We start from the raw sequence: 17,384 nt of genomic DNA on the forward strand, positions 1-17,384 counted from the left end.
AGACGCAGTGGCTTTCTCTCTCTGCCTGCTGCCTGCAGATCCAGACGTAGAACTCTGGGCTCCTTCTCCAGCACCATCTCTGCCTGTGTTCTGCAATGCTTCCCGCCATGACAATAATGAACTAAACCTCTGAACCTGTAAGCCAGCCTCAATTAAATGTTTCCCTTTATAAGAGCTGGTGCGGTCATGGTGTCTCTTCACAGCAACAGAAACCCTAAGTCAGAGCAGAAAGGTTGTAAGGGCCAGAACAGGAAGTTTGCTGTGTGGCTGCATCTCCTAGAAATGTCAGAGAAGCCATACCTGTCAAGCCTCACCAACATGGCTGCCTTAACAATACCGGAAAAAGAACAAGCCAATAGGCACACTGACATGGAATGGAAAAATCTTACGGGGCCTCAACCCTAAATAATGAACTACAGGCAAATAAGTCTTCCTAGGTAATGGGAGAAGGTGTGACCGAGGGCAACCCTACAAACTGAGTCTTGCTCGGTCCTCACTCCCCAGGGGGAGGGGCCTACAGTCAGTTTCTCTCTCCTCTCATCTCTCTCCATCCCTCCCCCTCTCTCCATCCCTCCTTCTCTCCTCTCCATCCCTTCCTTTCTCTCCATCTCTCTCCTTCCCCATCCCACTGACCCCTGGCCTTGTTTCAGGACAAGGATGAACAAGAATGAGATTGGAAAGCTCTAGAAAAGCCACCACCTACCACCTAGCAAGGTCACACATACCTGGAAAGCTCAGCACATCACACACCTAACCCCGACCAACTGTGTACCTGGAAGGCAGCTCCAGGACTACAGACCACTCCTGTACAGTTTCCTAGAGAATTCCCTCTCTGGTGGGTCCAAGGCTTGTACTGGCCCTTCTGTGGTCAATGACATGGTAAGTAATTTCTCCACCTACAATGCCTTTTTGGAACAATGAACCCATTTACTTTTCCCAACAACTCTATGAACTAATCAATTACCTATCTCACTAAGTACAGGCTGAGAGACAGAACTCAGCTCAAGGTCGCCCAGCACTGGCTTCAACCCACACTCCTCCTTTCCCTCTGTGCCTTCTTCAGTCTGAATTCCCAGCAGATGAGCTAAGAGCAGCATGGACCAGGACTACCTAAGCTCCAGGAAAGGTGGAACAGTGGGGACCAGGATTACCTTGGCTCCCACAAGGATGGGACATTTAAGCCAGCCCTTGAGATACCTCTCTTCCTCCCAAGAAACAGACATGAATGTCTCCCTAAGTCTCCCTAAGACTGCAAATGAGGACTCAGCCTGGAGGCCAGATCCGGTGGGGGAATCCAATACAGGCCTGTGACTCCAAGGCACACTGGAGCTCCCACCCAAGGGAGCTACCCATCTGGGGAGTCTCGGGTGTCAGTGCTACCCACCTATGCACCAGGAAGTGGCACTAAAAGCCCCGTGAGAAGGATGTCAGGATGTCAACTCCCAGAACATAGCATCTCTGGAGCGTCTCTGGAGTTGTCTACTAGGTTTCACTACAGAAGTATTAGGGCAGCAGACAGAGCTGTGAGAGGAGCTCTAGAGGCCATTCGTGAGCAGGTAGCAAACGTGCCCGGGCTCTTCAAGGGCTGGAGGAGCACTAGGCGTAGGGGCTCCTCAGGTAGAAACTGCTGCTTGCCCCCAATCAGACCTCAGCACACAGACAGCAGGTTACCAGCACAGAGGCATGTCGAAGGCCCCCACTCCAATTCCAACCTGTCTGGACAACTTCCCCTCCTAAGTGAAAGTTAAGACACAAGCGAATAGATCCCAACGAGTTGATCTGGCTGGAACTCTGCCCAGTCAGGCTACACAGATCTCAACTGCTTCATGGGGATCGGAGAGTGGGTACAAGCTGCTGCAGCATCGAACCAGGCTGAGAGGTGCAGCCTCAACAGATGCACGCATGCATGCATGCATGCATCCATGCACACACATGCATACACATATCCAAATACCCCTGAGACCTCACCATCAGTGTGTGCCTTATCTTCCCACAGGAGTGTGACAGCTGTCACTCTGCAGGCTGGTTCCCACCTACCCTGAAGGGAGGTGTGTCCTGGGTGGGAGCAGCTGTGGCAGACTGGATGCCAACTACATATTCCTGGGAGGAGCCAGGGGCTGCCTTGCTTCTAATTCCTTGACACTTCATCTTAAAGCTTAAAGGAATGTGGGAACTGCCAGGCGAGGAGTGGGAGAAGCAACAGCCACTTCCTGTTCAAGCTCAGTCTGTGGGACAATCCACATGAGCAGCCCTCACCCCAAAGGAACCCCAGCCAAGCCAGGCATGGTGACACATGGCAAGACCCTGTCTCAAAAAATGAAAGACAGACAGACAGACCAAGACAGGTCTGCCCACAGACACAAATGCTGACAAGTTTTAACACATGCCTTTTCAGCTAACACAGAGAGGAGCCATGTCGTGCCAACCCTGGGCAGAGGTTCCAGGTGGCCAGTCTGGAAGCAAGCATATCACATCCAGTTGGTTCCATCAGTGCTGAGGGTCAAATGTGGATCATGGGTCCCTCACCCAGCAGCTCAGGGGCCTGTCAACCCCCAGCAGCATTTCGAGCCTGCTCATGACCTGGTACTCCTGAAGTCAGAAGCTACCGAAGGCAGCGCCCTCAGCAGCGAACACAACCGCCAGGGCTGATTCTCCTGGTCTGGGCAGCTCACACAGAGCAGGAGCCCAGGCCTGGAAAGTGATCACCTGCGAGCCTTTCTCTGCCATCCTAGCTTGCTAGTGTTAGCAGACATGAGCAGCCAGTGACAAAGTGGACCTACGGAAGAAATCAGAATCTAAGTGGCATCCTAGAGCAGAGCTCATTGGCTGAGCAGGCCTCCCAACAACTGGCTGGGGTGCACTTGCTCCCAGCACAGGCCTCCTGCAACCATCAGAAGTCAACCCTGTAATAAACACACTGATGAAAGCACAGATTTGTATCTTTACCATTTATTTCTTAAAATCTTATTCAAAATATTAAATAATACAATTTCAGATATGAAAAAAAACTACTGCGATAAAACAGTCCAGGTCTATGTGACTATGCTGCGCATCCCTCAGACAGTCGACTGTCCCTGAAGGGGAGGACAGTCCTGCTGCTTCAGTGGCTGCTGGCTCACCTGGGCTTTACTGAGCACACAGCAAAGGCTATGCTTTCTGGAGAGTTGTAATGAAGCTCCGTAGTCAACCATGGTTCAAATCACACATTTACATCCCGATCAACTCTTAAAACAGGCTAACATGAAATACAGTAAAGAATTCCAGTTGCTGGGGGCGGGACAACATAATAAAACGTGGCAGGAGTCTGAATGTCACTATTGCACAGATCTGTGTGTAAACTTTATTCAGATTATCACTTTAACTGCAGGATTGAGACACAGCATCATTTAAGTGATAATGACCTCTAAAGTCTCCTCAATTTACTGTGCAGCAAGAAACAAACTGAAAAATTCTGATCTAAGTTTTAACTCTGCTCATCACCTGAACCCTTGGAACTTGTGCTAAAACCAAGTGCTGACTACAAGCAACCAGTGTTTATGGGTTAAATATTCTACCAGGTTCCACCCTAAACTTCATTCAGTAATCGAAACCAAAAACTGATATCTAGCTAACATTTCAGCTGTGTTCACTGGGAATTGCAGTCTATTTTGCAAGAATTCCTAAACAAGTTTAATGTGTGATTGGTAAAGCAGCAGCCACATTATCTTACACTGTTTTAAGTGCCTAAAAACATCCAAAGCAGTTTTTTTTTAAATAATTACATTTATTTACTCTGTGTGTATAAGCATGTGTGTGTAGGTGCACAAATGCCATGGCACACATGTGGAGGTCAGAAGACAACCTGCAAGAATCCACTCTTCCCCTCTGCCACTCAGGTCCTGGGGACTGAACTCAGGCTCTCAGGCTTGGCAGCAAGCGCCCTCACTGACTGAGTCCCCTCACCATCCATCTTCCAATGCAGTTTTGAGAGAGAGGAAAATGTGTTACTTTAAAGCAAAGCATTATAATCACAATATCCTTGTACATTGTAAAGTTTGGTACCACACACACAAAGAAATGTGTTTGAAAATATGCTATTTGCAAGTGGGTGGGGCGGCCAAACCTGTAGTACCAGCACTTGAGAGTCCAAAGCAAGAGGACCAACTGTTCAAGGCCAGCCTAGGCTATTTAGTGAGACCCTATCTCAAAAATTAGAAACAGAATCAAGGAAAGAGGAAAAGGGCATTTGGATGGCAGCGAGTGATGCAAAGCAGCAGTGCTCAGCCCTGGGAGACTGCAGCTCTGGTCTGGGGTCTTTCAAAGAGGAAGGACACTGCTGCCGGAGGCACGATGAAGGGAAATAATAACAACTACACAAAAATATACAATAACGTTTAACTCACAGTTCAGATACCTGATTGAATCTAGCTCTAAAGAACAGATTAAAAAATTAGATACTCCTTATTTGTGACATTTAGTTCCCAAAGCACCAAGGCCAAAGAGAGTGCCCCCTCTTAGTTAAGTACCACTTGCCTGTGGCAGAATTCTGCATGACATCATATAAAAGTCAAGCAAAAAAAATGACAGAAGAAGCAAACCCCAGTCACAGTGCTTTAGAAAATATAATCATTGGTGATCTTCAGGGAAGGCATGGCCTCATTCACATTCTGGTCCAGACGATGGTACTCTACTGTTTTGGAACACAGGCCATCACGCCACTTCCTGCTTTGAACTAGGAGGAAAATCTGAAATAAAACAAAGCAATTAGACATGTCAAAGAGAAAACGTATCTGGTAACGTTTATGTAAAGTGCAGGATCTTGTTTAGGCTTGGGGACACAGAAGCTTATCACAGTAATAAAATGACAGTGGGCGGGGGTGGAGACCAGGAGTCTACTTGCCCCACAAGTACACTCAGCTCAGGTCAGTTAACAAGGGACTCCGTAGTAGTCTGCTGCTTTCTGTCACTGGGTCACTGACACTCAGAGCTGGAAGACATTCTGAAATTAACTGGTCCATTTTGTCATTTCTCAGATAAGAAAATTAGGAAGAGGAAGACAGACAGCTTGAGTCACAAGGCAAGTCACAAGAACCAAGCTCTCAAGAGCACCATACATTGAGGAAGCTGAGCTTGAGTTCCTTTAGAATTCAGTAGCATTAAGTGACACCCCCACCCCGTTAGCTTATACCTAGGTTATTAGGTTACTCCTTTAACCCAGGAAAGCAATTCTAACAGAAATAGTCATCATGGTGCTACCTCTGAACCAAAACTTGGAATCATCTAACTGTCCAATAGGAACAGAGCACAATCAATTATGCAAATATTAAACCATATTTTTAAATAATATGTTATGGTGCCAAAGTGGACGGCAGAAAACTCATGAGACCTCAACTCTACACAAAGAAATACAGGCAACTAAGAGATGTTAAGAGCTGTAAAGAACACACCAACTGGTTATCCAATAAACAGCTCTGAAAACATACACAAGCCAGGCAGTGGCATGCCTTTAATCCCAGCACTCAGGAGGCAGAGGCAGGCGGATCTCTGTGAGTTCAAGTCCAGCCTGGTCTACAGAGTGAGTTCCAGGACAGCCAGGACTACACAGAGAAACCCTGTCTCAAGAAAGAAAAAAGAAATTACATCATGCGTGTATATCTGTGGACCAGAAATACACTAAAATTTACTTTAATGCTCTGAGTAGCAGCTTAAATATTTTTTCCCCCTAAAGTCTTCAGATTTCTGAATTCTCTACATTAAATGTATTGTTCTGGGAGTTTGTTTGTTTACAGCCAGATCCATTTATTTATTTATCTTACTTACTTACTTATTGCCAGATCCCTTGGAACTGGAGTTATAGGTTATGAACTACCTTGTGGGTGCTGGGATGGGCACTTGAAACCCAGCCCTCTGCAAAAGCAGCCAGTGCTCTTAATCACCGAGCCATCTCTCCAATCCCCGGATGTTTATTTTTGAGACACGGTTTCATACAGTCTAGTTTGGCATTGAAGACTAGTGAGCCACCTGCCTCTACCTCCCAAGTATCAAGACGCCAAGACTACAAGCATGTATCACCACACCGGCTATACATAAAGACCTTTTGACCCTCCTCCCTTTTTCTTTTTTGAGGCAGGGTCTTAAATATATACCCCAAGCTATCCTGACCCTCAATAGTCAATCAAAGATGACAACGAATAACCTTGAATCTCGGATCCCCTGAATTCCCCTGGAGTTACAGAAGTGTGTTACCATGTGCAAGTTTATGCGGTGCTGGGTATGAGCCCAGGACATCATGTATGCTAGAAAGTACTCTACAAGTGGAGCCACAACCCCAGCCCAAGCCTTGTACAACCAGAAAATAGTGGTACTGTAAAATCTCCAAGTCAACGCATAATAAATTAAAGGGAGTATGAAGTTAATATTCTTGCTCCACAAATGCAAACACGCCTTTGACCCCAGCACTTAGTAGACAGAGACAGGTGGATCTCCACGAGTTCAAAGCCAGCCTGATCTACATAGTGAGTTCTAGACAGCCAGGGCTATAAAGTAAGATCCTGTCTGAAAAATCAATAACTTGCTAGACTTTGGTTTCACTCATTATGGGGGGAAAAAAAATCAAGCCATTTCCTAGAAGCACACGTAGCATTATTCCTAATTTGCCCAGTGGACCAGCCTCATAACTTTATTAGACACGCTAACAGTTTAGCACCGCTTTCAACCTGACTGAAAGAATCGACACAGGTATACCTGAGACGATGGAGCCTTACAACTCACCTTCCTCTTGTTGTGATACGCAACATACACAACAGCTGCACAGAAAGCGAAGATGAGGAGGTGAAAGAAGAAATGGCTGTCCTCTCGGTTTGGGGGCGGGAGCTTCACCACCTTCACCGAGTCCTCGAACAGCTGGAAGCGCCTGTCCGCTTTGCTCAGCTCTAGGTTTAGATTATCATCAGGCTCCTCGTCCCGGGGGTTGGTGGTCCAGTCATAGTCAGGCTCTCCATAGTCACTATTGTCCAGAGTGTCTTTGACTGTGGATGGGGAACTGTTGAGGGCCAGAAGATCCTCCTCCTCCATGCTGGGGTCTTCATTGCTTTCAGCCTCGTCCTGGGACACAGAAGGAGAAGCAGAGGGGGTGGGTGCCACAGAGGTGCCTCCATTTTTCTCTGTACTGGCTGGGGGAGAAACAGTGGTGCTGATCTGGGAAATAGAAGGTTCGGTGTTGTTTCCAGTTGTCAGCACAGCTGGAGGAGAAACAGTGGGGTCATGTGGAGTGTTCTCTGGAGTATCTGAAAAACAAAAGCACCCCGACATTGCCAACCTTTGCTTTACTAATAGAAAACAGTATTTATCAAATTTTTCACTAAGCATTTCTCCTGAGTATAATAAATTCCTACAGCTTTCCCTTAAGATCTAGTTAAGTCTCAATGACCAGCATTAAATTACATTTCTTCTTGGGCAATTAATCTCAGATAACAATCGCTTTGCTCAGTAACACCTTGAACCAGTAAGGGACCCACTGCGGCGGCGGCGGCACAGCCTGCTACCCCAAGAGCAAGTAAGCATCTGATTTCAGGTCAGGCAAAGTCAGCACAGACCCCAGCCCACCCCTACTGTTTCCCTTTACCAAAGACTGGACTTCAGTCAGCCTTGTCCAGGCTCCACCTCATCCCCATAGCAGAAAGAGAGGAGGCTAATCCTGGGTCAAGTGGGTCACAAAAATCAATTGCCACACACACAAAATCTGGAACTAAGTACACTATAAAACAAGTACTTAGAAACTGCCTTTTGCTAAAAATCACTGACCCCTCAACTAGAGCTCTGGTCAAAAGCCTTCCCTTTTCTGTGTCCTGCTTCCCTCTGCAGGTTGGTAGGGCAAGCACTCAAGGACATGTCTGTGAGTCTGTCATCCCCTTCAAGGCTGCAAGCAGAGAAATAAGCTGCTGCCCTAACCCTGCAGGCCCCCATCTACGAAGAGCAGCCCCTCCAAGGACAAAGCAGGGACCCAGCAGGGAAACCGACGCATCCTGAAACAGAAGTGTACCATCCCCCAAGACCCACCACAATCCCTCAAGCAACAGCAGAACCAAACCAAAGACGAGGATCCCAGACTATCCCTTGCCCAAGATGCTCAGTTATTCACAATCTGCCCCTCCCTGCCCCACGCATAACCTTCCAAGTTCATGTCAGGATCCTGAAAACAGGACTTAGGGGTCACTGAACCCCTTTCTCAGTTTCTCTCTCTCCTCAATGTGGCCACATTAATTCTCTGCTCTTCACCATTCCTTGACTCTAATTTGCACATTGGGGAGAGGTGGCAGAGTCTAGTTCGTTGGGGCTGCCAGAGCCCAGGCTTTTACTCTAAAAATTCTTGTTTCAAGCATATAACCAGGATAGGAAGCTACAAACAAGCTATAGACAGCATTTCTAAGACTCTTCGAAAATAAAAAATTACAAAACACCAAAATTCTAAGGGACAGGAACCAGAAACTCGAACTTACAAGCTAAGTGACAAGAGCCTGTTTTAAAGACTAGGAAGGCAGTCTCCGGATGGAAATGAACCAAATGCTTGCACAACCTCCCAGCCTGGGCCTCTACTTCCTCAGGAAGGTCTGCTGAAGTACAGCTAAGACTTTCACAGAAAACACTCAGCACAGTACAAAGGCCCACTGAGATACAGTCTACAGGAAAGCTGCTGAAGAAGCTGAACAGTGTTCCAATCTGTAACTGAATGTGGCCTCTCCTGGAGAACTTCGGGGCCACCTATCACTCTTCAAACAGGCAAACCCTGCTATGTGGGATCTAAACCTTCAGTCTATAAAAATGAGCCACAGGCCTTCACAAATATGCCCATGTACAGAAAACAAGGGTTCGTATAAATACGGTCTCATTTAAGCAGCACAGCTGACATCTACTTTGTACAGAGAAAAGGGAGCAGGGTCTTAAGAGGACAGAAGACTCCCAGAAAAATACTTCCTAACCAAAAAAAAAAAAAAAATCGTTTAAAAAGACAGTAGAATTAGGATGTGGCCTAGTATATATGGGAAACTAAGTTTGATCCTTAGCACCAGAAAAATAAATGAATATTAGAAGATAGTATATTAGAGCCCGGGAACAGCAACACACACGTACGAGGCGGGCAAAGGGGCAGTGGAGGCAGGAGGCTCCAGGGTCACCTTTAGTCTACACAGCTAGAGGGCACCCTGGGCTACGAGACCCTGTCTCCAAACCAAACAAATCAGTCTTCCTCTGTGAAACCTTTTGGAGTCTCTAAAGGACCTGAGCCAGGAGGGGCAGGACAGAAACCCTCCAATGGGCCCTCCAGATCTCTCCTCATGCTCCTCTGTTGATGAACCAGAAACCTGATTCCCTTCTAAACATGCTGGCCCTGCAGCCCTTCTGCACAGCTGGTTTCTCTCCCACACCCCTGCACAGACTGAAGGATTCATTTGCTGGTCTTCTCAATCCATTAAGACTTACACCCATCCTCACTCTGTCATCCCCCGGTGGCCACCACCAAATCTTGCCGAAAAATCTCTTCTCTTTATCAGTGTTCAATGCAATGGCCAAGCACTCTAATCCCTCTTGTACCCATGTCCAATTGCCTTCCCGCTCACACGTTGTCTCACTCATTTGGCAAGGGCTAAATCAAACCCTCTATCTCCACAGCTGGAAACAGACAAACTGTTTCCCTTTCATCTGAAATCCAGTGTGGTTATACTGTCCGTTTTCCTCCCTAATCCTGAAGCATCCTCAAACTTCCAGCACCTTCTCTGGTACCCACCCCCTTTCTGTTCAAAGCACCGGTGACATCACTGTCTGACTTCTCTCAGAAAAATGATCATCAGAAGAGAACTTCCACAAACCACCAGAACTCTCACTCAACCGCCACAGGTAAGCCGCCTCCTTTCCTCCTTTGCCACACACTCCTCCTCTGTGATGCCCACCTCAGCGAAGGGAGGGCAACAACGATGCACCAGGCAGCCACAGACGGCAACTCAACAATGCTCTGGCCTCCATTGGCACTCACTACCACATACCCACAGACGCAGACAGGCAGACAGGAAAGCAGAGAGACTGACACAGGCACACAATTGCTGTGGGATGGTCTGTATGTCAAACGTGTTGCTGATTGGTCAATAAATAAATCACTGATTGGCCAGTGGCCAGGCAGGAAGTGTAGGCGGGACAAGGAGGAGAATAAAGCTGGGATGTGGAAGGCTGAGAGAGACACTGCCAGCCGCCATGATGAGAAACAGCATGTGAAGATGCCGGTAAGCCATGAGCCACGTGGCAAGGTATAGATTTATAGAAATGGATTAATTTAAGCTGTAAGAACAGTTAGCAAGAAGCCTGCCACGGCCATACAGTTTGTAACCAATATAAGTCTCTGTGTTTACTTGGTTGGGTCTGAGCGACTGTGGGACTGGCAGGTGAGAGAGATTTGCCCTGACCATGGGCCAGGCAGGAAAACTCTAGCTACACACAATTTAAAAAAAAAAATCCTTCAGGCTCCCCTTTCTTTAAAAAGCCAGTCTTAGTAACTGTCTACAAGATCCGATTTGAGGGGCAGAGAAGTGCCTCAGCAAGCGGAGAGCTTGTACTTTGGAACTCACATGGTGGAAAAGCAAGAACTGACTCCCTGTCCTACACTCACCCACACCCACACCCACACACACACAAAGTAAGTGTAAAGAAACAATCTTTAAAAAAAAAAAAAAAAAAAAAAAAAAAAAAACGGGGTTGGGGATTTAGCTCAGTGGTAGAGCGCTTGCCTAGCAAGCGCAAGGCCCTGGGTTCGGTCCTCAGCTCTGGGGGAAAAAAAAGAGAGAGAGAGAGAGAGAGAGAGAGAGAGAGAGAGAGAGAGAGAGAGAGTGAGTGAGTGAGTTATAGGCCTGGAGAGATGGCTCAGAGGTTAAGAACACTGGCTGTTCTTCCAGAGGTCCTGAGTTCAATTTCCAGCACCCATATGGTGGCTCACAACCATCTGTAATGAGATCTGGCTCCCTCTTCTGGCCTGCAGGGATACATGCAAACAGAACACTATACATAATAAATAGATAAATAGATAGATAGATAGATAGATAGATAGATAGATCATTAAAAAAAAAAAAAGATCTTACCTTTGACCACTTCCTAATTTCCCTAACTACTCCCCATACTATCTACCTAAAAGGTCACAGCATTCAGTGAATGAACATTAATTGTACTCGCATCCGACCTAATTTCATCACAATGCACATTGCACCCTAAAGAGCATCTCTACACCCACTGCGCCTCTTCAAAGGCCCTTCCCTTAATCCCAGCCAGGCAAAATCCCTCCTCATTGATGAATGCCTATACCTAGGCACCAAGTAAGTCAAGAAATAAAAATGTGGAAGAAACACACAAGTATAGCACAAGAAAATAAGCTAAGACTTTATCTGAAACATCTGATGCAAAGATGAGTTGATCCAGTCGGATGGAAAGAGAACTGAGACCAACTTAAGTCAGACAGCTCCCACTTACCAGACTTCATGTCTGAGCTTTAGAAAGACAGGTATCACTGAGACTGCTAAATGTTCCTTCCGGACCCTTTCCAAATCGGTACTGCCTCTAAGTTTAAAGGTAACAGGGGTGTGTGTGTGTGTGTGTGTGTGTGTGTGTGTGTGTCACAAACTTAGGTATAGTACTCACAGACTGCTAAATGTTCTTTCTGGACCTTTTCCAAATCGGTACTGCCTCTAAGTTTAAAGGTAACAGGGGTGGGTGTGTGTGTGTGTGTGTGTGTGTGTGTGTGTGTGTGTGTGTGTGTGACAAACTTAGGTGCAGTACTGCCTCTAAGTTTAAAGGTAACAGGGGTGTGTGTGTGACAAACTTAGGTGCAGTACCCACAGAGGCCAGAGGGGTCACGATACTCCTAAAGCTGGAGACTTGTTTTAGATGATTAAATAATCAAAACAACTATGTCTGCATCCACCTGGGAAATCCTCATTACATTCTACCAACACTAAAAGAGCCTGGAAAATGCCATTCTTTCCCCCACAGACTCCAAAACCCTCCAGGTAGGGCAGTCAGTTGCCTGTCTTCAGTGTTGCTGAGGAAACAGTGTAAGCAATCCAGCACTGTAATAAAAGAACTAGTGATTGGCTGGGCAGTTGCCCTTGGCAAAGAAGAAAATTATCCTGCTATTTTTCATCCAAAAAATAAAAACAAAAAAAAATAAACATTTGTGGAGAGAATGATTGCACCTTGGACGGATTGAAAAATATGATTACTCAACAAGATGATGTTTAATCAAGTTCTTAACAGTAGGTTTTTCCCACTAAATCTCTGCCACTGCCATAGTTTACAGATTTCATTTTCAATAAAGGCTTTACTATCCTAATTTATGTTGTAACATTTGCAAAAAAGGAAATTCTGTCTCAAATACTACAGATCCATTAGAATAAAGGTGTTCTCAGCGCAAGGATGGGTATCACTAACTGACAAAGACTCTCCTTTGTTCCTAAACTCCGCTCCACCTCCCAAGACCCTCAGCAGTCCAGAGTCCCTGGACTCCGCCTCTGTACCAAAAGCACCAGAACTTCCCGGACCTCAGAGATGGAACTCCCAAACAGCTCCCCCCTCTTCCACTCTGAAATAATCAGTTCAGTCCGGACCCTGGGTCACTGTCCCTATCTTTATCTCTGACCTCACCTTTTCCAGGGGAAAACAAAACAAAACAAAAACTTGCCTAGCCTTGCTTGTCCCCCAACCTCAAGCCTCTCTCTAGACATCACTCTCCCCAACCCCGGCCATCACTCCAGCCTGTCTCCCATCCAATCGGCAAGAAAGACCTCCGAACTCCCCATTCTCAAGCATTCTAGAGACCCCCTACCCCCACCCCACCCCGAGCGCCCTTCCCCCGAGCGTATTCTTCGAGACTCCGTCCACGCCACGGCCACCTCCCGTCCCCGCCCACCCACTCGGGCCCCGGAATCTCACGGTCCCACTTCTCAGGCCTGGGAGATGGCACGGGGAGCGCTTCCGACGCCGGGGCCCAGCTCCGGCCGCGGGAACTCGGCCGGTGGGAACCGCCGTGAGTCGGCGGCGCTCGGTCCCGGTCGAGCCCGGCCCCGTCCCTCGCCGCCACCCCGAGTCCATTACCAGAGCACAAGACCGGCACGAGCAGCAACGCCAGCACCAGCGACCGCGCCAGCACGCCGAGGCCCCGGGCACCCGGCCCGGGAAGCAGCTTCTCTCGCGCAGCCCCGCTCATTCTGCCCAGGGCGGCGGCGGCCATAACGGACTCGGCCCCGAGCCTGCGCTGTTGCTAGGGTCTGCGTGGTGACGTCAGGTACGCGTCCGAAGGCGCGCGCCCGAAGCAGCTACGTCCCGACGACGTGATGACGCCGCATCCCCGAAGCTGGAGGGAGCCGGGAAAGTTAACTCGGAATTGCAGAGGGGAGCTGAGAAAGGTGAATGGGAGCGGGGTTATTTTCATCTGTTGTCGTCGTCGTCGTCGTCTTCGCCGTCTTTGAGATTGACTTTAAGGGCTGCAGAGGTGGCTCATCTATTAAGAGAACTAGCTGATCCTCCAGAGGACCTGGGTTCTATCCCCAGCACCCATGTGAAGGCGTGCAACTGGTGCCGAGAAACACAGACAAAACACCTAGACACTTAAATAAGTTTTTTAACGATTATATGTATGGGGCTGGGAATAGTTCAGCTGTTGAGAGCACTTGCTATTCTTGCAGAGAACGGGGTTCTCAGCACCCAGGTTAGGCAGCTCACAACTGCCTCTAACTCCAGCTCCAAGGGATCTGACACCCTCTTTTGGCCTCCGCAGGTACTACGCTCTAGGGTGAACATACATAAATGTAGGCAACCATTCCTAAACTAAAAATAAATCTTATTTTGTTTGTTTGCTTTTTCAAGACAGGGTTTCTCTGTGTCACAAGTTTTCTCATTTTTTCATGTGCCATCTGTTATGAACCTTAGATGTCAACACACTGTCTTGTCCACATCGAATGAAGCGATCTCATTGGTGGAAACCATGCAGGTTATTGTATGAAAAACTATATAATTGCATGAACCCTTAAAACCCTGCAGTTACATTGTATTTTGGTCATTCGAATAGTCTTCCATCTTCAAGTTCCTGGCGCCTTTAGAAATGTGCTTTCTCAGAAAAAGGAGGAAAGCCAGGGAAACTGATGAACTTCCAGAAATGTTTAATGATAATTTATCAGATATTCCTAGTAAGATCGAAGATGTGGATGACTGTTTTGACGATTATGGAGACAATTCTACTAACAGTGAAATTATTAGATCTGTAAGTTTTGTATATCGAGAGTGGGTGGAGGTTCACTTGGGTCCGTGGAAAGAAGTGCAGAGGCACCTCCAGGATGATTTTTTTAGCCTTTCCCAGCTGCAGGAGGGATTCATCTCTATGGACTGGTCCGCTGTCGCTGAGTAAAGGGCCCTTTAAGCTATACAGTTCACATCTTTAGCTAGTCAATTTCTATACCAAAACTATTTATCTGAGCCCCCCAGAAGGATGATGCCAAATGTAAATTATCAGGAAAGAATACCACAGTGTTCTGGGTTGTTCTTAAACTAAGTTTGCATAGGCTTTGATCCCCTAGGAAAACTCTCAGATAAGACTTCAAACAGAAGGTGCACAGACAGGGGGAAGCAATCACAAAAGGCCGATCAAAGCTAGGTGCTAACACTCCAGAGTCAAACCTGCTGTAGCTGTGGGAATTCTCCCATCACGTAAAGAAGTGCTTTCTTTTTTTTCTTTTTTTCTTTCTTGCCCAGGCTGGCCTCGAACTCGTGATCCTCCTGCCTCCACCTCCTTCAGCAAATCCTACTGGCGTACGACACCAGTATGCCACCACAACCGGCAGTGGCAATGCTTTCGAGAGATTCCCACACTGACAAAGCTACTGATAACTGTTGGTCTGAAATTGGCACACTTACAAATGTTTGAAGGTCATGCTGGGGTCACTACATTTCCGTCTCAGTGTGACTCTGTACCCTCTGTGACCAATCTCTTTTTTGGTGATGAATTGTTTGAGATGTGCAAAGAGCTGCCCAACGATCACAGTCAAACAGAAATGAAATGCAAAACGCCATCTAGAACACTAAAGTGGTCTCCGGCTACACAGAAGGACATCAAGAAATTCCTCGGCCTAATTATTCTGATGGGCCAAACAAGAAAAGATAGCTTGAAAGACTGTTGGTCAACAGATCCTTTGATATGTACCCCTATATTTCCACAGACATTGAGTTGCCATAGATTTGAGCAAATATGGACATTCTGGCATTTCAGTGATAACGCCAAATGGCCAGTCATTCAGGGAGACTTTTCAAGATCTACCCTGTGCTGGATTATTTCCTTCATAACTTTCAAACAATATACAAACCAAAGCAACGGTTGTCTTTGGACAAGTGAATGATTCCATGGAGGACATTTAAAACTTCACATGTGCAACCCAGCAAAAATAAGAAAATACAGTTTACTTGTTCGGATGGTGTGCAAGAGTGACAGTGGCTATATCTGCAACATGGAGATAGGCACTGCTGAGGAAAGAAATTGCCAGAAACTGTTCTTTCAGTCCCTGGACCCTATCTTGGCATAAGGCACGATATTAAAGGATAATTATCATAATGCTACATCTACTGCTGAATTGCTGCTACAGAACAAAACCAGAGTCTGGGCCTACTAGGGAGAGGAGAGGTTTACCGCCAAATTTGAAAATGAAAACGTCAAGAATGAAGAAAGGTGACATAATATTTTCCAGAAAAGGCGATATTCTTCTCCTAGTAAATTTGTTTGGTCCCTCTTCATAGAGGAAAATGTCTTACGCAGTACCATACGTTAAATAAAAATACTAGGAATTTTAATTGTTTAATTAATTGTTTAATTATTTTTATAAATAAAAAGGTCATAATTATTGAAAAAACACCTAAAATGCATTATAATCTGTAATTATGATGATTTAAATAGTGTGCAGTCTGCCCAAAAGCATGCCATCCTTGGTGTATCTTAGAAATTTCTATGCAATATGCAATGTGTTAAAGGCATGTGTCACCACGCCAAGCAAAAATGAGTGTTAAAATTATGTGTAAATGCAGGTGCCTTCAGATGCCAGAAGGGGGTGTCAGACCCCCTGGAGTTGGAGTTAGAGCTGGAGTGAGCCATGGTTGTGAGCCACCCCATGTGGATGCTAAGAACCGCACTCTGGTCCTCTGCAAGAGCAACAAGTGCTCTTAACTGCTGAATAATTTCTCCAGCACCCTTTAGTTTTTGCTTTTTGAAACAAGATCTCATGTAGACCAGGCTGGCCTCGAAATCCCTTTATACCCAAGGATGACCTTGAACTCCTGCCCTTCCACTTCCCAGATGCTGGAATTAAGGGCATGAGCCATTTACTCTGGTTTATCCTTTAGTGTTTCATCAGGTATTTGACACTTGTCCATACTCAAGGATGCATCAATAAACAAAGCAAATTTGAGCCAGCTTTTGCAGGACTTGCTTTCCTGTGAGGGGCACTGTAAGAATGGATAATATTTAACAGGGCAATTGTATGAGGAAAGAAAAGCAAGAAAATTGGCCAGAAGTCAGAATGAAACCACTGCCATTGAGAACAGCCTCAACATTTCCAAAAATATACTCCTGTCATTTTTTACATTTTGGAAAACAGAACCCTCAGGACATGAAAATGTAAATTCAGAAAGTTCGCCTAGGGCCTTGGTACAGAGTTTGTGTCTGTGGATATGTCATGGACTGTTTCCTAAATAAACAGCTATAGGTTCCAATGCCTATGTGTTCTGTTTCATCAATTTCCAGGGAAATCAGTGTAGCAGAGAGCTGCCATTTATTGTGCCCAGTTTCACTGCCGTCTCTTCGATTTCCTCCCCAGAGAGCGGAGCTGCCTCTCCAGGGTAGAGAAGGGCCTGTGTTCTCCCAAATCAGATGTATTTGGCCCCAGGACAGCTTAAAAACACAGACTCTGTGTTAAGAAAACTAAGAAGTCATTCATCTTGATTCAGACTGCCGCAAGCCCATGTACATGGAATGCTGCCCAAACCATCCAGGTTAGCACGCAAAGGTACTGTCCTTCCAAGTCTCCCAAGCTTTGCTTTCTGCTGGTCCAGAAATACCAGTGTTCAGAGAATAATCTCAATCCTACCTTCTGCCTGTGTGGAGATAGTTTTCAACTGATCGACTTCTGTGATGCCCTCTGTCGTCCTCTCTAATCTACGGGTTCTTTTGTCCTCAGTGACAGATCAGCTGGATTCACTTTTTGTTGTTGGTTTGGTTTTGTTTTCTTCATGAGTTTCACTGTGTGGCCCTGGCTGTCCTGCCTCTGACTCCTGAGTGCTGGGATAAAAGGCTTGTGCCACCACCGCCCCGGCTTCAGATTTATTTTGAAGTATGT

The 17,384-nt window shown here is 46.4% G+C and overlaps 1 protein-coding gene and 1 long non-coding RNA gene across 3 annotated transcripts in view; one reads left to right on the plus strand and one right to left on the minus strand.

Annotated features, from left to right (window-relative positions):
* Positions 1-2,898, plus strand: part of LOC128122365 (uncharacterized) — a 40,344-nt gene extending 37,446 nt beyond the window's left edge. The window contains exons 2-3 of one of the 2 annotated variants that reach the window (XR_008222412.1): positions 651-879; positions 983-2,898. This is a non-coding gene — a long non-coding RNA (uncharacterized LOC128122365). The remainder of the gene's footprint in view (positions 1-650; positions 880-982) is intronic. The other variant, XR_008222411.1, reaches the window with a different exon arrangement.
* A 35-nt stretch (positions 2,899-2,933) lies between these two features.
* Positions 2,934-13,273, minus strand: CUNH5orf15 (chromosome unknown C5orf15 homolog). The gene is made up of 3 exons (XM_052757873.1): positions 13,105-13,273; positions 6,751-7,265; positions 2,934-4,724 (listed from the first exon to the last, which is right to left on the minus strand). Exons 1-3 carry the CDS (start codon positions 13,238-13,240, stop codon positions 4,593-4,595), a joined length of 783 nt encoding a protein of 260 aa, XP_052613833.1. The 5' UTR covers positions 13,241-13,273; the 3' UTR covers positions 2,934-4,592.
* Between the last annotated feature and the right edge of the window lie 4,111 nt (positions 13,274-17,384).

The sequence above is a fragment of the Peromyscus californicus genome, unplaced genomic scaffold, assembly GCF_007827085.1.
Source record: "Peromyscus californicus insignis strain IS unplaced genomic scaffold, ASM782708v3 Scaffold_3__1_contigs__length_106647218, whole genome shotgun sequence".
NCBI lineage: Eukaryota > Metazoa > Chordata > Mammalia > Rodentia > Cricetidae > Peromyscus > Peromyscus californicus.